The sequence below is a fragment of the Haemorhous mexicanus genome, chromosome 22, assembly GCF_027477595.1.
Source record: "Haemorhous mexicanus isolate bHaeMex1 chromosome 22, bHaeMex1.pri, whole genome shotgun sequence".
Classification (NCBI taxonomy): Eukaryota; Metazoa; Chordata; class Aves; order Passeriformes; family Fringillidae; genus Haemorhous; species Haemorhous mexicanus.
Window position 1 is genome coordinate 8,948,734 of NC_082362.1, and position 23,468 is coordinate 8,972,201.

Sequence of the window (23,468 nt, forward strand, 5' to 3'; positions counted from 1 at the left end):
GTTTTGATAATAATTTTATGGGGAGCAAAGAGGTGGGCCAATTGATTCACCAATCCATGAATTTCTGTCTCCAAGTGCCTTCCCAGATTAGCTTAGTCACCCTGCAATACATCTCCTTCATTTAATGTTGAGTTATAAATCCCAGCCTTCAATTAAAGGAGCTGGGCTAGCAGTCATCATTTGCTGGTAATGGACTCAAGCTGCAAAATTTGGCTTCAAAGCTCAGAGCTGTGTGGATTTAGGGTTTTAGCTCGCCCGTTATAGAAATAAGGAACAGATGGGATTTGCAGGCCTGGTTCAGACTCCTCGCTCCTCATCAGGTCAGTGTTGTTTAAGTCAAATCAGATTTTCAGCCCGCTTCATTCCTGCCTGCTGCACTGATGGCACACAAACTGTCCCCAGGGATGGAATCCTTAGAGCGCTGGGTGTGTTCTGGATATCCTGGAAAAGAAATATCACCACTGGTTCTGCAAGTGGTGTGGAATTAAAGGCATTTGGGAACATTTGTAGTCAATGCCAGCCAGGCCCTCAACATGCATTTATATATCAAAGTTCTCATATTTTTAGAAGTTTAGAGCTGAGAACTGTACCGTATTTCTTTTTCATCTAATAAGGGTTCTGTGAGACACATGGAAGGGATGGGTTTGAGATATTCTTAGCAATTTAACACAGCCAGAGCATCTTGCCTCAGTTTGTTGTAGATTCCACTCCTCAGGGCAGACCTGGCAGAATGATTCCTCAGGGATGTTTCCAAGGGAAATGGTGGCTTCCTCCTCTATCCAAACTGAGCCTGGGTATCTTCCCCTTGGAATCATCACTTCAGTTGAACAAATGATTAAATTTAGTACTGAAAGAACAGGCTCAAACTGCATTTTGCAGAAGGTGATATGAGAGTATCTCATGGTCCTGTCTGGTTTTAAACCTAAGCATCATTTAAAATGGGGCTGTTCAGCATCTCAGAGCTGGTGGTGGTGTGGAACCGTCTGTGGTTTGCTCTTGTGTGCCACTCATCAGGAATTCCTTGGAAAGGAGAATTTCCTGAAAGGCTTTCACTCCTTCCTGATGACTTGTGGAGATGGTTTTAGCTGGAAAAAGGGATTTATAAAAGCATGGTGCTAAAGACTTGCAGACAGGCGTTGCCTCAAACAACGCTGCACCCCAGAGATTGCCAAATCCAAATCGTGGGCAAAATAAAGAGCTGCTGTTCCCAGGCTGCCTGGGCAGCCGCCCTGCTGCTTTTGCCAGGGATGCACAGAACTGGAGGATCTGATAAGAAAACACTTTCATGTTGCTTGAAGTTCAGTGCCAGCCCGGCTGAGACAAGGGCAGTGCCTGGGGACAGGCAGCCACGGTGCTGCTGCGGGAATGAAAAGCAAGGAGGGCAAATGTTCAGTCTGGAAAGGCTTCCAGCCTAATGTAGGATTAGTGGAAAGAAAATGGACTGCACATTAAAATTCATGAAGGAGTACGATTTAAGATCCATGAATAACAGAGCCACAGTTATGCAGGAGCGGGGATTTGGGTTTGTTTTTGTTTTTTCCAGAGCTGGTGGAAGAAGTGAAGTCATTAGCAGGACGTGTGTGGCTGCCCCGTGCTCTGCCCTCCTTGCTGGCTGCTGGGGACACACAGAGTTGATGATACCGAAAGGTTAAACACGGGGACAAGAGGAAATGGGAGAGGTTCTAGATTCCCAGATTAAATATGAGGGGGTTTTTGTGCTTTGACAGGCTCTGTCCTCATCCCTGGTAAGAAGTTTTGGTACTTGTTAGGTCCGGACAGATCTCTGAAGTCTGGGGGATGTGGCACTTGGGTATCTGTCACTCTGGACACTCTCTGTGACTCCTGGGGCCTTGGTCAAGTCACTTGATCTCCCAGAGCTCAGCCCTCCCCTCCAAAATGAGGGTGTAAGGGATGAGTTCATTCCTGGGAGGTGTGACAGCATCTCTAGTAAGTGCAAGGAGAGTTCAAATCTGCTTTTTTTATCCTTAATTTCCTTAATTAAGCTACATGAGTCTCAGGTCCTTCCAAAGAAGGCTGTGGAAGGAATCTCAGGTGAGCCTGGACCTACAGTAAGTGGTGATGGCCATGGGAAGGGGAGGAAGGCAACCACCAGCTCATCAACCTCCAGGTTTTTGTTATCCAGGAGAGCATCAAGGAGATCTGGCTTTTCTTAATGACTTAGCACGAGAAAAGCTCATGCCAGGGGTTAATTCTTCATCCTGCTGTTCCCCTTCTCGAGGACAGAGGCTGGGAAGTCAGCTGCTGTTATTCCATGGTCTTAATATAGAACAAAAGAATAGTATTTTGTCCTAGATTTAACAGCTGGAGAAATAAAACTACTTTGGGTGGCAGGAGATGCTGTCATGTGTAAGAGGGCATTTCCAGGGTAGTTGAGGATATCTGCTCATTTTACAGCCACAGAAATATATTTAAATCACAGCTATGGTGCACTCTAATGGGAATGGAGGGCCTAAGTGAATTATTGATTGTTTTGCACATTTGATAAGGAAGTCAGAAGGGGAAGGATGCCTAATATACAGAAATAGATTGGAAGCCTCCCATGGGTTGAAACAGAAGTGCGAGCGTGAGAGGGTCTTAAAATAGCCAAGAGCTTTCACTGCTGCAGGTACAAAAGGCCTTGAATCAGTGGAGTACTTCAGGTGGAGATCCAGGGGGATGGATCTGCTCCCTGCCTCCTGGATTTTTTTCCCTGCTTGCTCTCTGTGTGTGCTAAGTGCCCATAAGCTGCCTCCCTTCATCTCCTTAGGTAAGCGTGGGAAGAAAATGTTCCAATTTAACATGAAAAATCTCAGACACCATTTAGAGATTTAGGTATTCTCCAATCTGCCCTGCCCCAGTCTCCAGGGAGACTGTTCCCATGCCATTCTGCATTTATATTTCTGCTCAGATAATTTCACTGATCCAAGGGCTGCTTGGAGGATTGCTGGGGGAGCTTTTTTTAAACCACAGACACGGTGTAGTGGCTTTGTACCAGCGTCACCGAATTGTTTCCAACATTCAGCTCCTCACCTGTCTGGATGGTGTGTGAGGGCTGACAGACAGATGGATGGACAGACCGTGCTCTGTGTGAGAATGCAAACAGCTGAGCCAAAGCTTAATCCTCTCCCCAGCCAGTGACCTTTTTATTCAGGCTTGCACCTGGCAGGAGCAGCAATCATTCATAGATGTGGCCTCAGAAACAGCTGCAGATCTGACACTGGAGTTAAATTTAAAAAGGGTGAAGCAGGAGTACGTGTTAGGGGGGTAAATCAACAAAATCACTTCCTAGACCAACTTTAAAGAGAAAGCAGGGTTTAAGAATATCAGTCGAGGCCTGCAGTGAGTACACCAGGTCTCTTCTGCTGAATACAATGTTTGTGCAGAAAGGTTTGCAGAACTGGGGCACAGAGACCTGAGAGTGTGACTGTGACTCACTGCAGGTCTGGGCCATGTGCAGACACAGCTCCAGAGCAGCTGGGAGGGGAATGGGGTCGGCCTGGGGTGAGCTGGCCAGGGCTGTGTGGCCACAAACAAGAGGATGAGCAGTTGCTGTGGCAGCTCTGTCACCCTTTGTGCCATGGCTCACTCAGGAGCTTCTCAATGCCACAGCTGAGATGGGCTCTCAGCAGAGAACTGCAAATCCCTTCCCAGTACAAAAATATTTTATTCCACCAGAACAATTCCCAGCTTGGATCTGGCTGGACACTGCCCACCTGCAGAACAAACCAAGCTAAACCAGGGCAGATTCCTGCCAGTGCTGTATTTCCTGCAGCCTGTTTTTAGCAGAAAGCTGGGAGTGCAGTTAGGAATAACCTGGCTGTCCTGGCAGAAGGCTGCACAGTAGGAATTCTTGTTTTCCATGGAGCTAAACACAAGGAAAATATATTCATGGTAGGGGAGAAGGCTAAATGTCTGATTCTCTCTTCAAAAAGAAGCAATTTTGAACAAGCGGAGCAAGATTTGCAATAAAACTTCTCAATTTGTAAATGTTTGGTAGCAAGGCACTGTAAGACAGCAGATGGAGGTGTGAAAGGGGTTTGGGTTTTTTCCTGTCTAACACCTCCTTTTTCCAGCACTCTTCCTCTGTTTTAAGAATAACACTTCTTCAATAATGACTCACAGCCAGTGCCACAAAAATCCTGGCTGTCAGAAAAACTGCTGGGTGTCTGACAGGAGTGCAGCTTGCAGGGAACATTGGTTTCTTCTGTCTCTGCTGAAATCACAGCTCAGGGATTGTTCTGCTAGAAAGTGGCCCCTACTTAGAGATTCCAGGCACAAGGCAATTACCTGTCTTTCCTTGCTGGATGTAATTAATAGATGTGGTTTTCCTCACAGGCACATGGAATGGACCACATTGTCCAGAGCTAGGAGCTGAAAATTCCCCAGGAAATCAGGCTTCTCTCCTGGGAAAGATGGATAAACCCCACGGTGTACCAGTAGGGACTGGAATATTCCCCACATCCTGCTAGATCTCTGCTAATCAGAAAAAAAAAGAGATCCTCTGCTCAGAAGGGAATAAAGACATCCTGAGGGATAATCCAGCAGAGCCACAGCCCTCTGCCACCTCACAGAATTTGCAGTTCTGTGGGGAGCTAAACCTCAGGAAAAAGGAAAAAGAGCAGTTTTAGTCTTCCTGGATGGCCTGAAGGTAACAATGCTGCCCTGTGCAACACAGTTACTGCCAGAGCAGCTGCAGGGATGGGAGCACATTTCTCAGTTATTGGAGCAGGGAATTGTGCTGGGATTCCTGGGTTCTTCCCCCAGCTCTGCCTTTGATTTGTGGCGTGTCCTTAATTTGTTTCTGTTTTCCCCATCTGTGAAACTGAGATAAGATCACAGGGGAATTGTAAAGTGTGCTTCATTAATGTTTATTAGACAGGGGGAAATCCTTAAATGAATGGCACTGTATTCCAGGAGGACAAAGTTCAAGACTGCAAAGGGGTTGATTAAAACAAAATCTGCTATTCCCAGGCTGGGAGGACAAAAAAAAAACCAAAAAAAAAAACCCAAAAGAAAAATAAAGAGAATTGAAAAACCTTACCTAGCCCTGTGTCTGCAAAAAGAAAGATGTGATTTATATAAAATCATGCAGACTGCAAGTGTGTCTGCATAAATGTATGTCTATTAAAACCATTAAATATTTCTTGGCAAATACACGGCAAAAAGTGAAATAAGGGTGTGTTTGCAGTTTCAAATGTGTATGTGATCATCATTAACTGTAAATTACCTGTGGCAACATGACATAAGTAAATGGTGAGGCAATAAATGTAATATTTTCCATAAAGGGGTGTACCAACATAGAGTGTACTGGCACATTCCACTATTTTCTGTCAGATTGTCACAAACCAACTTATTGTGGGATTTTACAATGTCTGCTTGTTGGCAGACTAAACAATTATTTGTAGGTTAGACAAAGCTAACTGATGGAACTGATAGAATATTTTTCAACCCTCCTAGTGGGGAAATATTTCTCCCATTGTGCCAGAGGCAAAAATTGAGGGAATTTGGAATAACCAGACTCAGTGGGTGGCCTGTATTTGCTCCTGGTGTGACACCAAATTTACTGCGTGTTTTTTTTCACTGATAGAGCCCAATGGAGGGTGAAACAACAGCATGTGAGGGGAAAAAGCACTGAGCTACGGGCAAAATTCACCACAAAAATCGCATTTTGGGGGAAGCGGGGAGCTGGAGTGTGTTCAGTGTTCTGTGCTTGCCACCTTCAGGCCTGTTGTGAACTCACAGCGCCTTCGTTTGCTCATCCCAGCGAGTTTGGGGTTATTAATGCCCTTAAAAATCACATTTGTTACCCGGAGCACAACAAGGCGATACCTGCACCTTCCAGAGGGACATTAATGATTTATTTCAGCCTCGCCAAGCCTGGGTGAACCCAGCAGAGCAGGCACCACAACCATCAGAACTTTTTACTGTTTACACGTTTTAGCACAAAAAGGAATTAGTGTTCACTTGCCACCAGTCACACAGTCCACTTGTTAATTAGTATTCTATCTTCTACCGGTTAATGATTTGCTTCTGGTGCTAATTAGTGCCGTGCTGAGTCTGTCTCTTGGGGGTCAGTGGGTTTCTTGGGTCGGTGATCACAGAATTACAAGAATTACCAGGATTACCTTTCACCCTCTTGGAGCCAAGTTGGGTTTATCAGTTTCTTCCACATCATGGCAGTCCTGCCAGATGTCCCCTAAATTCTGCATTCTTTGTGTCCAAACCAAGGGTTTCCTTTTTTTCCCACAGCTTTGTTAAACTGCCCCTAGGTCTGAGATCATTGGAGCATGTCCAATCCTAAACTTTTAAAATTCTGACAACTAATTTGTTTTTTCTATCACATCACTTAGAGCTTGTTGGCTGCTCTTTGTTTCAGAGATTTAATCTTGTCTCTCATTGATTAGCCTTGAAAGTATAAAAAAAATCGAACATAAAGAACTTTTTTTCTCTCAAGGAATAAGTTCTGGTGCAGCAGGTTTGTTTATCAATATTTTACTATTTTCTATATGTGCACAATTGTGTTTTGTTCAGTATTGTGTAACAGCCTAATGTAACACAGTATGACATTTAGCTGACCTATGGAAAAAGTATTACTTTAATGCAACACAATATGACACTAAGCTGACCTATGGAAAGAGAGTATTACTCTGATTTATAACAGAATTCGAGATGGTTTCTTGTCCCTTAGATTTTAGAACGTGGTTTTCCTAATCAGGGTCGTTCCATCAGGACATTTATGTGTGGACTCAAGGCTCAAGTTTTGTCACGAAATAAATCTGAGCAGCCTGGTCTGGCGGGATTCTCCCCGCGCATTGATTTCGACGTCCTTCCACCATTTAGCACTTTGTAATTTGGTGATTTTTGTCACTTTTTGGGCAATTCTGTGACTCCGAGGCGCCGTGAGGGCCTGAGGGGAGAGCGAGGGGCGTGGCTTAAGGAAGAGGCGGGAAGGCGCGTATGGGCGTGGCTTAATTGGGAGGCGGGGAACCTGTGGGGGCGTGGCGCGCATGCGCGAGGCGCGCGCCGCCGGCGGGGCGCGGGGGGCGCGCGCGCGGGGTTCCCGCCGGGGGCGCGCGTGGGCGGGGCCTCAGGTGAGGCCCAGGTGAGGCCCAGGTGAGGCCCGGGAGCCGCCATGGACGGCCCCGCCCTGCCCATCCGCCGCTCCCGCCGAGAGCTGGTGGAGGCCGTGCGGGAGCGGCCCTTCCTCATCGTCACCGGCGAGACGGGCAGCGGCAAAAGCACGCAGCTGCCCAAGTACCTCTACGAGGCAGGTAACGGAACCCCCGCTCCGCGGGCTGCGGATGTGGGACACGAGCAGCGGTAAACTCATCTGGTTGTGCCCCTGTCCCCTCGCGGGTGACGCAGCTTCGGGCTGGGATGTGGTGAGAGGAGGTGGCTTGGTTAAACCTTTTAAATAAAAAAAACCCCAGACTTTGGCCATGTGTACATTATGTAGGCACGTGTTATGAAGTGACCTGGAGCAGCACAGCCCAATGTGCCCCAATCACTGCGGGTGTTCAGCCTGGAGAAGGCTCCAGGGATGGTCTTAGAGCCCCTCCCAGTACCTGAAGGAGTCTGGAGTGACAGGGAATGGTTTCCCATTGCCAGAGAGCAGCGTCAGGTGGGATAGTGGGAAGGAATTGTTCCCTGCGAGGATGGAAGGGACTCGCACAGGGACCTGCCCCATCCCTGAGAGCATCCAAGGCTGGAGAAGACTTGCAGCAATCTGGGGTAGTGGAAGGTGTCCCAAGAGGGGGTGGAGTGAGATGATCTTTAATGTCCCTTCTGTGAAAAATGCACATTTTATGATTGTCTTTTCGCAAATATTAAAATGAATATTAGATGTGTTAGAAAGTAATGCTGTATTAGTTCTCTTAAGTAGTGTGCTAAGTATAGCTTTAGGTTATAACAAAATGTTAAAATAGAAGCTATGTACGATACTTTTTTAAAGAAAGGACTCACAGCAAGATACCTCAATCTTTCTGAGAAAGAGAATTTATTGCCCCATTATCAGGAGAAACGAACTTCTTCCTGCCTTGCTCAGGCTTGAAGGTGCCATCAGGATTCAGAGGAAGAAGCTGACACTGCCCAGACAGAATCCTGTGTTTGAATGGAATTTATGCATCATGTAGGAGGTGTATGAATATGCAACAGGCTGTTGTTTTTAAGGGTTAATCCTCTGTTAACGTGGGTCCTTTTTTGGGCTTATTTTGCCCAGAAAAGGCACCCAGACCATCAGTAACTCTTTGTTTCTATTGTCTCCCATTGAATAATCCAAATTATCCACATTATTAATACTCTAATTATATTACTATTTTTATAACCATTTTATAACTATTAAACTTTTAAAAATTTTTAAAAACCGAGCGATTGGCGTTTTTCACAGCTCCAACCCCAGCCCTTCTGTGTCCCCCCAGGCCTGGCCAAGCACGGTGCCATCGGTGTGACCCAGCCCCGGCGTGTGGCCACCGTGTCAGTGGCACAGAGGGTGGCCGAGGAGATGGGCTGTGCCCTGGGGGCTCTCGTGGGCTACCAGGTCCGCTTCGACGACTGCACCTGCCAGGTGGGAACCTGGGGGCTGCCCTGGGGGTGTGCCAGGCTCACCCGGGGGGCTGGGGGCTGGCCCAGAGCTTTGGGAAGGGGCTGTCCCAGCTGTTGATGTCCCCTGGCTCATTTGAGGGAGATTTTTTGGGCACCTTGCAGGTGAAATACTGCCAAGCACCCCTGTGCTGCTGTGCATGAGCACAATGAGGATTGTTTTAGTTGTAAAACCCTACATCAATGCATGGCTCAGGCCCTTAAATATCTTTTAAGGAAAATCCTTGTGATGCCCTGGGGGCTGCCCTGGGGGCTGTCCCAGAGCTTTGGGAAGGGGCTGTCCCAGCTGTTGGTGTCCCCTGGCTCATTTGAGGGAGATTTTTGGGCACTTTGCAGGTAAAATGTTGCCAAGCACCCCTGTGCTGCTGTGCACGAGCACAATGAGAATTATTTTAGCTGTAAAATCCTGCATCAATGCATGGGCCAGGTCCTTAGGGACCTTTTAGGAAAATCCTTGTGGTGCCCTGGGGGCTGTCCCAGCTGTTTGTGTCCCTTGTGGGAATGTATAAAATCAGAAAGTTTTGAGTAAGCTGCAAAAGGCAGGCCTCAGAGACAGCAGAACTATGATTAGAGCTAAGCCATGAGATTGGTCAGCAGAAAAATTATGTAAAATGTAGAAAAGCAAAGACAAACAGAACAATGGTCTGTGTATTAACACTTGTCTAGAATAACTCCCTGAGCTGCAGAAAAGTTTATCTAGTGAGATGTTAGGAAGTTTGAAGCTTAATAATGGAGCTCTGTGCATTGTGTTTTAAGGCTCACAAGCAGGTATTGTATTTGAAATAAGCAAGCATTGGCTCATTTGAGGGAGGTTTTTTGGGCACCTTGCAGGTGAAATATTGCCAAGCACCCCGTGCTGCTGTGCATGAGCACAATGAGAATTATTTTAGCTGTAAAATCCTGCATCAATGCATGGGCCAGGCCCTTAGGGATCTTTTAAGGAAAATCCTTGTGGTGCCCTGGACAAATGTGTAGAAGTGTTTGCTTTGAAATCAAAAGCCAGGCTGGCAGGTGACTGTGTGGTTGAACCTTGCAGGACACTGCCATCAGGTACATGACTGATGGGTGCCTGCTGAGGCAGATCCTGGCTGACCCCCTGCTCAGCAAGTACAGCATCATCATTTTGGATGAAGCCCACGAGCGGAGCCTCAGCACTGTGAGTGCCACCTCAGAGCTGCTTTTTTTGGGTCCCTGTTTCTCCTTTTCTGTGCTCTGTTTATCCCTTTCACTTCAGCATGATCCCCAGGGGTTTTGACTGACTTTCCATGGATGTGCTTTGTCCTTTTGCTGCTTTCTTCAGTCCATGCTGCACAAATTGAAAATAAGATGTGGCCTCTAATAGTGTTGGAGTTTTTGTAGTTGTTGCATTTAAATGCAATTAAAACTTTGCTGGCTGTTGAATTCTCTCCCAAAATTTCCACGAGTTTGAAGCCAGAGCACAGACTTTCTAGAATACTAATTTAAAAAATAAACCAACACAAAATACACAAAAGCCAAAACACCTCTTTTGCCCTGAGGCCTAATGTTTTCTAGGGTGTGTATGTGACTGTGCAAAGAGATTATGGCTGTTGGGTCCATGGAAGCATCTAGACCTGAGTCCCAAAAGCTTTCAGAGGTCACCCTGACCCTTCTGTGGCCAGCAAAGGGACATTGAGGTCACTGAGACCTCAGGAGATTGTGCTGTGTGTCACACAACCTCCTGCTCCAGCAAGCAATCTCCCAGTCCAGCTGGAAGAAGGGAAAATGATCTCCTGAATCCCAGTTTGCCCTCAGGCATCTGAGGGAATTGCAAATAACTGAGCTGAAGTGGTGGAAGGAGCAGATTTGTAATTCAGAGCAGCACAGAGTAAAAGAAACTTGCTGAGGTCGTAGCAATAAATAAAATCAGGAAGGGTGCACACACAGTCAGGGGACACAGGCTGGAAAATGGGATGAAAAATGGGGCTGAGGTAACTTCTCACAAATGACTTGACCAAAAGAGTACAAAAATGAAAAACAAAGGGGTTTGAGTTACACTGGTGCTGTGAGGAGAGCTGGTAAAAAATTCATTTCACTCTAGAAACCAAAATGTCCAGGGCAAATGTGTGTTTTCTTCAGAGTGCTTAGGCCTGGAATATGTGATTTTCACTCTGTTAACGGGATAAAATCATCAGAATTCAAAATTTGTCAGGCTCTTCTAACAAAACAGGGTATCAACATCAGCTGTTTGTGTTTTTCTGCTAGGATATTTTATTTGGTTTGCTGAAGAAGCTGTTCCTGCAGGAGAAGCCAGCAGGCAGGAGGACAGACATGAAGGTGGTGGTGATGTCAGCCACCCTGGAGGTGGAAAAGCTCTCAGAGTTCTTTGGGCACTGCTCAGTGCTGCACATTCCAGGGAGAAGTTTCCCTGTCAAGGAGATATTCTGCAACCTGCTGAGCCCCAGGGATGTGGGCAGCTCTGCCTATGTCACAGAGGTTTGTTTTCTCTCTGGTTTTGGGGTGGTTTTCATCTGGGGGAGGCCACAGGAATGAGCTGCTGTGTTGTGTTCTGAGCATCTCTGCAGGAAACAGGGGAGGATCAGTTGGGATGGTGAGTCCCAGCAAGAATTAAATGGGATTTCAACTGATTTTGGCTTGTTTGTTGTTTGCTCCAGGCTGTGAAGGTCGCCCTGGATGTTCACTTAAATGAACCAGAAGGTGACATCCTGGTTTTCCTCACAGGTGAGAATTTTCCTAGGTACTCCAGGTGAATCATGGCATTGCCAGCAAAGCAGAAAAGCTTCCAGAGCCTGCCTGGTTTCTCCCAGAGCAGTGAGAAGAGAAAGGTGCAGGTTGATGCACAAAGTCCTGTGCAGTGGTAGTTTTCAGAATGTTTTAGGAAGAGCCAGATTGACTCTGTGTTGTCTGCATGGTTTAGTTTGTTGTTAATTCAGGGAGGAAGAATTATTTTAGCTGTATAATCCTACATCAGTGCATGGGCCAGGCCCATATCTAATATTAATATCTAATATCTAATAAAAAGGTATCTAATCTTTTAAGGCAAATCCTTGGTGGGAGCCCTTTGGAAAGGCTGGATGTCACCTCCCAAACCCTCTCTCATTTATTCCTCATTTTAATGATGAATTATTTTAGCTGTAAAATCCAACATCAGTGCATGGGCCAGGCCCATATCTAATATTAATATCTAATAAAAAGATATCTAATTTTAAAGGCAAATCCTTGGTGGGAGGCCCTGTGCAAAGGCTGGGTGTCACCTCCCAAACCCTCTCACCAATTCCTCATTTTAATGATGCTGGCATATTGCATATTGCCAAAACAACCTGTTTTTGAAGGTATTGCAAACCAGGAAGGCGGAGTTGTAGCTAATTAGGTGACTTAAATGCTCTTGTGTGTCTTTTAGGGCAGAATGAGATAGAAAGAGCTTGTGATTTGCTTTTCAAGAGAGCAGAGTCCATCGATTACCGCTACGAGGTGCACGACCGGGCTGTGGAGGGGCTCCTCATCCTGCCCCTCTATGGCTCCATGTCCACAGGTCAGAGCCAAAATCTCACTTCACCACAGCAATCTGAGCTGCAGGGCTTGTTAGAAACATCATCCTCAGCAGATTGTCTGTTTGGGTTGGGAAAAGGGTGTTAATGAACCCCTTTGGGGCACTTTGGGGTGGGGTTTTATTATGGTCATCATAAACTAAATCAAACTTGAGCCTTCTCTGCTTGCACTGGAGCCTCCAGTCAAAATCCAAATCCTCTGGATATGACTTCAAGATCCTCAGTTAGGAAGGGGATATTGAGTAACTGAAAGTCCAGATGGCTTCACATTTACTTTACTTTCTTGTGCTTTACTTTCTTCTACTTTCTTCCACTTTACTTTATTCATTTTTTTATTTTGCTTTATTTTGCGTTGCTTTGGTTTATATTGCTTTATTTTATTTTGTCATTTTATTTTACATCATTTTCTGTCATTTTAGATCAACAGAAAAGGATATTTTTGCCAGCCCCCAGAGGCATCAGAAAATGTGTGGTCTCCACGAACATTGCTGCAACATCTCTGACCATTGAAGGAGTCAGGTATTGATTTCTGTCCCTCATAACAGAGGGAATAATTCAGAAAGGTGTGGGTTTGAAACAACACATTTTTTCTGCTACTATTGACTTTTTTTTTGAGTGTGTAGTAAGAAAACCATTGATATTATTATAGTCTTAGAGGTCACCAATATTTTTGAATCTGTTTTGAAATCAAATCTTCTAAATAACCAAGGTCTAGGTAGAATAAAAGTGGGCTTTTTTATTAAATCCATGTGTCAGTTCCCTGCTGAGCCATCTGTTTTTTACCTCTCTGGGTTGTTTTTTTCAGATATGTGGTGGACAGTGGCTTTGTGAAGCAGTTGAACCATAATCCCCGAGTTGGTTTGGACATCCTGGAGGTGGTTCCCATCTCAAAGTAAGCAAAAAATGTCACTCACTTGCTGTTTCTGGGAGCTGCTCTGGCAATAATGCTCTGTGTTGGTTGTTCTTTAAAAAAAATAAATAAAAAGATGGGCAGCAACCTTGAAGCCCCATGATTTAAAACCACTTAAAGGTTTAAAAACCACTTTATGGTTTGAAACCACTTTAAGATTTAAAACCATTTTAAGGTTTAAAAACCATTTTAATGTTTAAAAACCACTTTAATTGGTTTTAATTAACCAATTTAAAACCAAGTAAAAAGCAGTTCAGGATATACAACTTGCTAAAAGCCACAGATATTTAGGAGGAATTGGCATTGTCTGAGGTCTGAGCAGTGCTGGCCGAATATGACAGCATCCAAAAAATGCACAGAAATTCTTCTTTATTTCTTGCACAGCTGGATTTTTCAGCTGCTGTGTAGGAATACCTGTTCCATCCGTAAATAGAGATGTTTTGTGCTTGTTTGGGTGGTAGCAGAAGGGGATGAGAGGTTTGAATATTGGTTTTTTTTGGGGCAGGAGTGAAGCCAAGCAGCGGCTGGACGTGTGCAGGGAAGAGTTTTGGATTGTACAGCAGGGAGTTCTGGGAGCAGTGCATGCCCCAGCACACCTAACCAATTTAAAACCAAGCAAAAAGTGGTTCAGGATATACAGCTTGCTAAAAGTCACAGATATTTAGGAGGAATTGGCATTGTCTGAGGTCTGAGCAGTGCTGGCCGAATACGACTGCATCCAAAAAATGTACAGAAATTCTTCTTTATTTCTTGCACAGCTGGATTTTTCAACTGGATTTTTCAGTGCAGGAATACCTGTTCCATCTGTAAAGAGAGACATTTTGTGCTTGTGTGGATGGTAGCAGAAGGGATGAGAGGTTTAAATGTTTTTTTTGGGGCAGGAGTGAAGCCAAGCAGCGAGCCGGGCGCGCCGGCCGGACGTGTGCAGGGAAGAGTTTTGGATTGTACAGCAGGGAGTTCTGGGAGCAGTGCATGCCCCAGCACACCGTGCCAGAGATCAGGAGGACCAGCCTGACATCTGTGATCCTCACCTTGAAGTGCCTTTCCGTGCATGATGTCATCAGGTGAGCTCCCTGCAGGGGGATTAGCCCGGGCTGCAGGGGCAGGATTAGGGCCCCAGCCAAGTGGGACACTTCAATCAGCTTTGCTGCTGCTCTCCTCTGCCATTCCAGCCTGGATCCCCAGCTCCAGGTTCAGGCTCTGCCCAAAATCCCATCTCTCCCAAATGAAAAAAGTTCGTTCGAAGCGTTTCTTTAAACACATAAAATCCTGATTTTTATATCTTTAAATACTTACAATCCTTAAAATACTGGGCTTTATATCTTTAAATGCTTAACATCCTTAAAATACTGATTTTTAGCGTTATTTTAAATACTTAAAATCCTTAAGATACTGGTTTTTACACATTTAAATACTTAAAATACTGATTTTTACACCTTTAAATACTTAAAATCCTTAAAATACTGGGGTTTAGACATTTAAATACTTAACATCTTTAAGATACTGGTTTTTAGTGTTCTTTTAAATACTTAAAATCCTTAAAATACTGGTTTTTACACCTTTAAATATTTACAGTTCTTAAAATACTGATTTTTACACCCTTAAATACTTAAAATCCTTAAGATACTGGTTTTGACACCTTTAAACACTTAAAATTCTTAAAATACTGGGTTTTACACTTTTGAATACTTAAAATCTTTAAAATATTGGGTTTTACACCTTTAAATGCATAACATCCTTAAAATACTAGGGTTTGCACCTTTAAATACTTAAAGTCCTTAAAGTACTGCATTTTATACCCAAAAAGTTTCATCTCTCTGGAATTTTTTAATTTCAAGACCATACAAGAGTAAAAAATGCAGTTTAGTGTGTGCCATGCTGGGATTTGTCATCAGAAATTCCTCAGCTGGAGGTTGTACAGGAACACACAGAAGATGATTATTATGATTATCTAACTTTGATTAGAAGACATGCATTGGGGAGGTTTAAAAATTATTTTCATAAATATTTTAAAATTTTGAATAAATAAATAAAATTTAAAATGTAAAAAAAATATTAAAATAAAAATTTAAATATTGAAATATTTAAAAATTATTTTTATAAATACGAAAATAACAAATCTACTTCATTTTTAACCCTAGGTTTCCCTATTTGGACCCCCCTGAGGAAAGACACATTTTGGAAGCTCTGAAGGAACTTTACCAGTGCAATGCTATTGACAGGTAAAAACCAAAGGGTTTCACTGCAGGAATTTCAAATCTGAGGCTGAAATTGGTGTTGTGTGGAGCAAAGGACACTGCTCAGCAGCAGAGTGTGTTTCCTTATTTAACCTCCAGGAAGTTTCCTGGGGTTTAATAGACTGTCTGAAAACCAGGGATGGAGCAGAGTTTGGGGTTTGGGAGATAAAAATCAGGTTCTGCTCATTGTCCTCCTGCAGCTCCTCAGTGACCTCAGCTCTGGATCCCTGAGCTGTGGCTCAGAGCTCAGGCTCTGCCTGGGAGGTCCATCCAAGAGCTCAAGGCAGGAAGTGAGATCTTATCCTAAACTTCCAGGAATTCTTCTTGTAAATAATAAAAAAACCAACCCAAAGCTGGCTGTGCCTGCCGTGGAGCAGACACAAGGAAGCTGGAGAAATGTGGATTATTTTATTGCTGAGGACACTTCTCCATGTCCCCAGCACCTGTGTGGGCACTCACAGTCCAGAGGGAAGAGCTTCTTACCCAGTTCACATTTACACATCATTGCATTGAATCTGTGTGTATAAAAATAGATATCATAGAAATATACAAAATATATCATAAGAGATATAAAATAGATTTAGATATATAGAATACATAAAATACATCTTTTTCCTGTAAATATATATAAATATATACATTATAATACATAAATATATATGTCCTGTAAATATAATGAGATGCAAAATAAGATCTATAATAAGATCTATAATAAGATATATAACAAGATCTATAATAAGATAAGATATATAAGATACATAATAAAATATAGAAAATATATTAAAATATATAATATATAAATATATAACTTTCATGTAAATATATATATATATATATATATATATATATATATATATATATATATATATAATTTTTTTTTTTTTTTTAATTTTTTTTTCCCCCTCCTGTTAGGAGAGGCCATGTGACAAGACTGGGAGAATTCCTGGTGCAGTTTCCCCTCCCTCCCAACCTGTCCTGTGCTCTGATAAAAGCTGCTTCCCTGGACTGTGAGGATCTCCTGCTTCCCATTGCAGCCATGCTGTCTGTGGAAAACGTCTTCATCCGACCAGGTGGGAGCTCCTCTTCCTTTGGTTCCTGCCTCCCTCTCCCAAGGGGAATGGTTTATGCTGGAGGAGAAAACCTGGGAGAACACTTTGGAAATATTGCTTTTGCCACAGATCCGTTGGTTTTTATCTCTATTTTAGGATCTCCATTACTGTGGCAGCAGGAAAAAGCTGAGCTCAGTAGATTAGAGGGTGCTCTGGTGGGTGGGTTCAACAGTCTTGTTTTTCCTCTCTTGACCCTGTGAGCTGTTTGTTTATTCTTTATCTTTCCATGTCAGCCTCTGGATGGATTGTGAGTGAGAAATACTTGCTTAGGGACTGGAATTCTTCATCCCTGGTGCTGACTGATGAGATTAATCATAGATTTAATAGCAGCTATGTGCTCTTGTTCAGCAGTAGTGGAAGGAGGAACAACTGTAAATGCACCTGTAGAAGGAGAGACACACCTAAAATAAGGAATAGAGAGGCAAAGCTGCCAAAAACAAACAGAAAATTAGGTAGTGATAAATAAAAATGACTTTAAGTGAGATATAACTTATTCCTCAGGTGATCCTCAGAAGCAGAAGGAGGCTGAGCTGCAACACCAGGAACTTGCCTCTCAAGTGGGAGGATGCAATGACTTTGCAACCCTCTTAAATATTTTTGAACAGTGCAAAGCAAGGTATGAAATTCTCCCTTACACTAGGTGGTTTGGCACTGCTCATAACTCCCAGTTTTTAGGTGTGCTGCACTTACACATCTGTGTGCTCATTCCTAATTCCAGATTTATTCTTTGTGATCTGTAATTTCCATCCAGACACTTTTATTTAACCCCACAAAATATCTGCCTGTGTAGGTTGCTGCCTTTGTTTGACTATACAGTAAAATAGAGGCAAGTTTATTTGCAAGCAGCTGACAAAGGGCTTCTTTATAATTCAAATATTCCTGTTCTCAGCAAGTCTCCTTCAGCCTGGTGCCAGAAATACTGGATCCACTGGAGGGCTGTGAAATCTGCTTTTAGTGTGGAAAGGCAGCTGCGGGAAATAACCACTAAACTGAAACAGGTAAAAATAAATAACATTTCTGGGCATGTTTGAGCTGTATAAACTTATATTTAACAGATGTAGTGGGTGCTGAGCCTTTGCCAGGTGGCTGCTGCCTTCCTCCAGTAGAAAATAAACCACTTAAATATTTTTTATCTTGCTTGTGTGACTCAGGTACAGTGGTGGTAATGGGCAAGAAGGAGAGTTTTTCTCCTTTCCTCGTGGTTTCTGTCCAGAGTTTAAAATCCATGGCATGGAGGGGGTTTAACTGCTTTTTCTTGAAGATCCATCCTGATTCTTGTTGCTTTTTGTTTCCCAGCTGCCAGACTTCCCTAAAGAGACATTTGAAGGCTCCAGAACTGAAATACTGAGAAGATGCCTGTGTGCAGGATACTTCGTTAATGTTGCTAGGAGGTAAGGAATGAAGTTTGGAGAACTGGATGGAAAAGAAACTATGCAAATTACTTTAAAGTGTGGTTTTATGTTGGTAAAAGTAGCAAAGTAGAAACTGCAGGTGAAGGAGATGTTTCTGCAAGGGGCTGGAACTTCTGCTTTTGACTGTCTTCACCATTCCAAGGAGAGCTTCCCAGGAATGTCATTTTTCTGTCTGTGAAATGAACTTTCCAGCTGAGAGTGATTCCACATACTCAGCTGAAGGGCTTGGATGTCTCCAGTTATCACAGCTCTCAAAGGCTTCACTGCCAAGCCCTGTTGTTATTGTGGTGTTACACCTGCAGTGCTGCTGTGGTAAATGAGATATATTGTATTTCACTCTTTAATTTACAGTTTAGCTCTGGAAGCACCTTCCTCTAGGTGGATATTTGAGAACTTTTTTCTGTGCTGCTGTTGATTTGTTTAGTTCAGTGTTGCTGTATAATCACAGCAATGACTGTTTTGTTTTGTTGGTTTGTTTTTTTTTATTTCTTTCTTTGTTTCAGATCTGCAGCCAGGACATTCTGCACCATGGATGGGCATGGCAGCATAGTCTACATCCACCCTTCATCCACAGTGAGTTCCCAAAGCCTGCTGCTAAAGCAGAAAAGCATCTCCAAAAGGAATAGGGGGCAGGTCCCCAAACTCTCCCTGGTGCTTGCTTTGGGCTCTGCTGCAGTGTTCATTTTGAGAGTGGGAAAGAGCCTCACTTCCTCAGGCTTGGTCAGGCTTTGGGTTATGAGGTGGGAGTGACACAGGCTGGACTTCCCCTCTGGCTCTTTGATCAATTCTAAAACCTGAAAACCTAAAACCTCATAACACCCCCTCACATCTCAACCACTGACATTCTGCTGCATGTGAGGCCTCTGAAAACAAAACCAGCTGTGAGCCAACCTTTGAATTTTTCAGCTCTACAACCAGGAGACCCTGCTGGAGTGGATCATCTTCCACGACGTGGTCGTCACCTCCAAGATCTACGTGCGCACCGTGTGCCCCGTGCGCTACGAGTGGCTCAGGGACCTGCTGCCCAGGCTGCACCAGGTGGATGCCTATGAGCTGAGCAGTGTGGCCAGGGAAGAGGTGACTGAGGAGGAGATAACCAAGTGGAAGCAGAGGGAGGAGCTGAAAAGGCAGTTTGGTAAGCACAGTGCTCGTCCCTCTGTGTGCGTGTGGTTTTCTGTCGCCGTGTTTCTCTTCACAGAGAAAAGCAAGGCACAGTTCTTCCCAAGAATATTCCTGGGTTTCACATTCTCTGGACCTCAGAGAAAGAAAAAACAATTCTTATCTCATACTGCTCCTGTGTTGTTCACAAGTGGAAGGCTTTGTGGAAGGTTTTTACCTGAAGGGAGTTGGTGATTGGATTCTGGTGTGAGTGTTTTGAGTCACTGACCAGCTGAATCCAGGTGTGTGTGTTGGGACTGTCACTGACAGTCATGAGATGCTGTGCAGGGGTGTGCAGTGGACTGCTTGGCAGATTCAGTAATGTAATATAGAATAATATAGTATAATCAAGTAATTAATTAGCCTTCTGATAAGATGGAGTCCTCCTCATCATTTCTCCCGGACATCAGGCAAAAATATCACTAAAGTTTTCATTGTTGTTTTGGAGCCCTGTGTGTTTATTATGGCACCTTCTGGGCTAGAAAGTGTTAATTTGTTTGGTGTAGTTGTGGTTGTTTTATTCTCCTCACAGCTCTGCAATCCTTCTTTTCTGTCCCAGCAGTTGAGTTGTGTTTGCTTGCTGCTTCTTGCCACGCTCCCCCCTTTTGGTTTCTTTGAGCAGAGTTGAATAAAAGCATTTTGAGGCTGGTTGTTTAAGTTTGTGAAGGCTATTTAGCCATTGATGCCCAAATAATGCTGCCCTGGGAGAAGTCCTGAGAGCTGTGGGGCAGAGGGAAGGGAAAAGAAATATCAAAAGCCTCACCCAGAAACAGAGAAGAAAAAGGCTCACATTTTGGTGAGTGTCTCATTGTGACAATGAATTTAATTCCAGTGTGTAAATAGTCAGTGTTAATTAGAACTGGTGCCTGCTAACTGATCTGGCTGCTTGACATTCCTGGGATTCTCCTGTCAGCAGGTTCCTAAAGCAGCCAAGTGTTCAAAGGGTCTCTTTACTCCTGAGCTGACCCTTCCAAAATATCCAGTTATTGTACAGTAAATGTAGATTCTCTTCCATTTCCTTAACAAAGGAAAAAATGCAGACTTGTGCTCAAGCCAGCATCTCTTGCTGCCCTGCATTATTGTATAAACTCACCATTTCAAACATCAATTTCATTTGGCTATAAATAATGCAGAAGAGCCTCATCAGTTTATCTGAAGGAAATGTTCTCTGTGTCCCCCTTCACATAGTGACTTCATCAGGCAATTCCCAATTAACTGGAGTTTAATTTTGACCTTACAGATGTTATATTTCTGGTACCTTCATGAAAATAGGTGGCTGAATAGCTGACAAGACATAATAATTAGAAATATTTTAACAATGGATGCTGATTAAAGCTCCTTCTTCTCTTACCAGCCCCCAGGATCAGGCTGCAGTAGCTGCCTCACTCACAGATTTTAGGCTCTCAGAGCCTTTGATTTTTTTTTTTTATTGTTTTTTTTAGACTGAAAATATTTTCTGCTTCTCTTCCCTTCTGTGAGAAGCAGTCCCAAGGTCTCAGTGCTGTGGGGGAATGTGCATTTCTGATGGTGGCTGATCTGCAGTATTGACTTTTTTCACTCCCTTATCTGCATGTTTTCCTCTCCCTCCCTTCTGCCTCCGGAAATTTTTTGAAGACAGTTTATCCCAATGTTTTTTCCTGTCCTGTCCTACCCAAACCTGAGTTTGGGATGTGCAGTTCAGAGAAGAAATGGGTGTGCAGAACACAGGCTGCATATTCTCTGCTGCAGTAAAAAGCAAGATGTGGGGATGGGATGAGCCCAGCTGCAAATATTGACATGGGAGCTAAGGTGTGATTTTATTTTGAATTTTTTTCCCTCCCTGCTGTGGTGCAGTCTGTCCTCTCTGGAAGTCATTCAAATGGCTGCATGGGAGGAAAAAAAAAAAGGAGATTTTGTTGGTTTTTTTTTTTTTTTTTTTTTTTTTTTTATTTAACAAATAGGAGAACTTGTAATGCTGGGGTTGTTACATTCCCTTTTTCTGAAAAATCCCTTTGCCCAGGATTTTTCTCCTGGGAAGCTGAGAAGCCTCAGAGAAAAAGGAGAATGGTCATTATCTGATTTGCTTCCCCTGTGTTTTGCTCCTTTGGAATGTGTTTGGAGATCCCACAGGTGATTGTTTCATTGGGTTTCTGTGAGTTGTTTTCACTCTTTGGCCAATCAGTGCCAAGCTGTGTCGGGACTCTGGAAAGAGTTTTCATTATTATCTTTTTAGCCTTCTGTAAGTATCCCTTCTGTATTCTTTAGGATAGTTTAGTATAGTATTCTTTAATACAATATCATAAAACAATAAATCAGCCTTCTGAGAACATGGAGTCAGGTTCATCATTCCTGCCTTCACCTGGGGAGAACACAAATACAATGGAGGGGGGTGGGTTTGACTCAGAGAGTTTATTTTTATTTCTTTCTCTCCTCTCCCCCCAGAAGGAGTCCCAGAGAGCTCTGCAGGGAAGATGGAGAGGAGGAATGATGAGCAATCCATCCAGGACGCCCGAGCTCGCTACCTGCAGAGGAAGCAGCAAAGAGCTCAGGCTCTGAGTGGCTCTGAGAAGGAAATGGGGTAACTCTGCTTGGGGAGGCAGCTTGTGCAGCTCTGGGCTGTCTGCAGAATGCCCAAGGACTGACAGGAGTGCAGGGAAACCTGTGGTCAGTGCCAAAGAGCACAAACACAATTCCCTGTGCTGCATCCAGCAGGGAAAACCTCCCAGGCTTTGTGTTGCTGCAGGTCAGTGGCAACAATTTCATGGCCTCAGCTGTGGCTGAAGCCCTGATACCAAGTGTGGTGCCAATTCTCTGGCATTTATTTGACTTAAAGAGCTCTCAGTGCTGTTATAAATGAAATTTTTCTCCAAGGTCGGTTGGGGTTTATTTTTGTAAGGAGTGGAACTGTAATTTTTTACCCATTTTATTCTGTCTGATGGTCATGCAGAATTCATGCTCAGGAAAATGTGCAGGAAGGGCTCTTGTAGTGGTGGGAGCAGCAGGATTAAATCCAAATGGACATTTCCCACCTCCATTCCTTGCTGTGCTGTACCAGGTACACACAGGGAAGTAAAAGTGGTTTTTCTTGAGCACCTGAAAGAGCAAGGAGCTGTGGTGCTTTGTCATCATGAAGTTTGTTTCCTTCTCAATAAAGAAATCCTGTTTTATCACTATAATAATCCTGAAACGCTCCAGGGCTCCAGTGAGCAGTTTGTGTAAGAATTTTCAAATAATTGGAAGAACTTGCTGTGATTTTTCCTGCCTCAGCTGTGTGCTCTGTGCCACCCTGGGCACTGGTTCAAGTGTATTGTGTTTTATTACTGTAGCCTGAACAAAACATTCACCATTCCACCTCTGCCTCACCTCCAGCATTCCAGCACTGCCCAGCATCCCAAAGCCTCCAAAACCATAGGATTTTTTTGGAATATTACAATATTATTGCTCATAAAGAAAGTGCTGGGTCTGGTAATTGTTCCTCTTGCTGTGATTGGTGGGAAAGGGTTTTGTTCTTTCAGGCTTTGCTTTGGAGCAGCAGCACTTGGGCTTGACTCATCCTCTGCTCTGAGTTTTGCTGTTTAATTTGATTTATATTTGCAGTGTCACAGCCCCTCATGAGTCAAATGCCATCTGCACCACCCAGTGGGCCTGAAATGAGTACACAGAATGCCCACTGTTCCTTGGGGCTATAAATCACTTGGCAGATCCTAATGCTGATTTTTTTATCTTCTTTTTTTTTTTTTTTTTTCGTTTTTCTTCATAGCAAGAAGTGAGAGATTTTCCCCCCCACTGTGTTCCAGGGCTTCTCAGAGGTTTGGAGATGGGGAATTTAAGTCAGAGTAAAAATTATCTGGGGAAGTAACAGTGAGCTGTTAAATAAAACCAGATCATGCCAAGTGTGGCATCACACACAGCTCTGGATGCTGCAATCATCCCAGGAAAAAGTTAAATTTTTATCTGTTTTACGTGCTGGAGGTCAAGTGTGAGTTAATAAAACACAGAGGGAAACGTGGAGCTTCATTACTGTGCTGGACTCATTAACAGGGGCCTGGGAAGAGTCTGGGAGAGCAGCCCTGGGGGGTGAGGAACAGGGACAGAGGGGACAGGGACAGCAGGGGATGGGAGAGCCACCAGATCCTGGGGACAGGGACACCAGGGGGAGAGAAACCCATGAGATCCACTCCAAGGATGAGGAAACCATCAGATCCCGGGGACAGGGACAGCAGGGGATGGGGGATCCTTTAGATCCCGGTGAGAGGGATGCTCTAAGGATGAGGAATCCATCAGATCCTGGGGACAGGGAGACCAGGGGATGGCGGATCCATCCACGGTAACAGGGACACCCCAGGGATGGGGGATCCATCAGATCCCAGTGACAGGGACACCCTTGTCCCCAAGGTGTCACCTCCGGGGGTGTGGCTCCATCACATCCCGATGACAAGGGGACACCCTGGGAGGCGGGGGTGGGCTCCATCGCATCCTGGTGACGGGGACATCCCTGTCCCCTCAATGTCCCCAAGGAGGGGACATCCCTCCCATGC

The 23,468-nt window shown here is 44.1% G+C and overlaps 1 protein-coding gene across 3 annotated transcripts; it reads left to right on the plus strand.

The window, feature by feature from the left end:
• Nucleotides 1-7,046: 7,046 nt before the first annotated feature.
• DHX40 (DEAH-box helicase 40) lies at nucleotides 7,047-22,938 on the plus strand. Of its 3 annotated transcripts, none has more exons than XM_059865891.1 (17): nucleotides 7,047-7,271; nucleotides 8,418-8,563; nucleotides 9,635-9,754; nucleotides 10,822-11,052; nucleotides 11,232-11,298; nucleotides 11,978-12,109; nucleotides 12,545-12,644; nucleotides 12,931-13,017; nucleotides 13,917-14,099; nucleotides 15,177-15,257; nucleotides 16,185-16,342; nucleotides 16,883-16,997; nucleotides 17,271-17,379; nucleotides 17,678-17,772; nucleotides 18,297-18,366; nucleotides 18,700-18,928; nucleotides 21,376-22,938. In XM_059865891.1, the coding sequence occupies exons 1-17, from the start codon at nucleotides 7,133-7,135 to the stop codon at nucleotides 21,510-21,512; spliced, it is 2,199 nt and encodes a 732-aa protein (XP_059721874.1). In that variant the 5' UTR covers nucleotides 7,047-7,132; the 3' UTR covers nucleotides 21,513-22,938. The 3 variants fall into 3 exon arrangements, with proteins under 3 accessions (XP_059721874.1, XP_059721873.1, XP_059721875.1); XM_059865890.1 differs by having other exon boundaries at nucleotides 7,049-7,271; nucleotides 21,373-22,938; XM_059865892.1 differs by having other exon boundaries at nucleotides 7,097-7,267; nucleotides 21,373-22,938.
• Nucleotides 22,939-23,468: the final 530 nt, after the last annotated feature.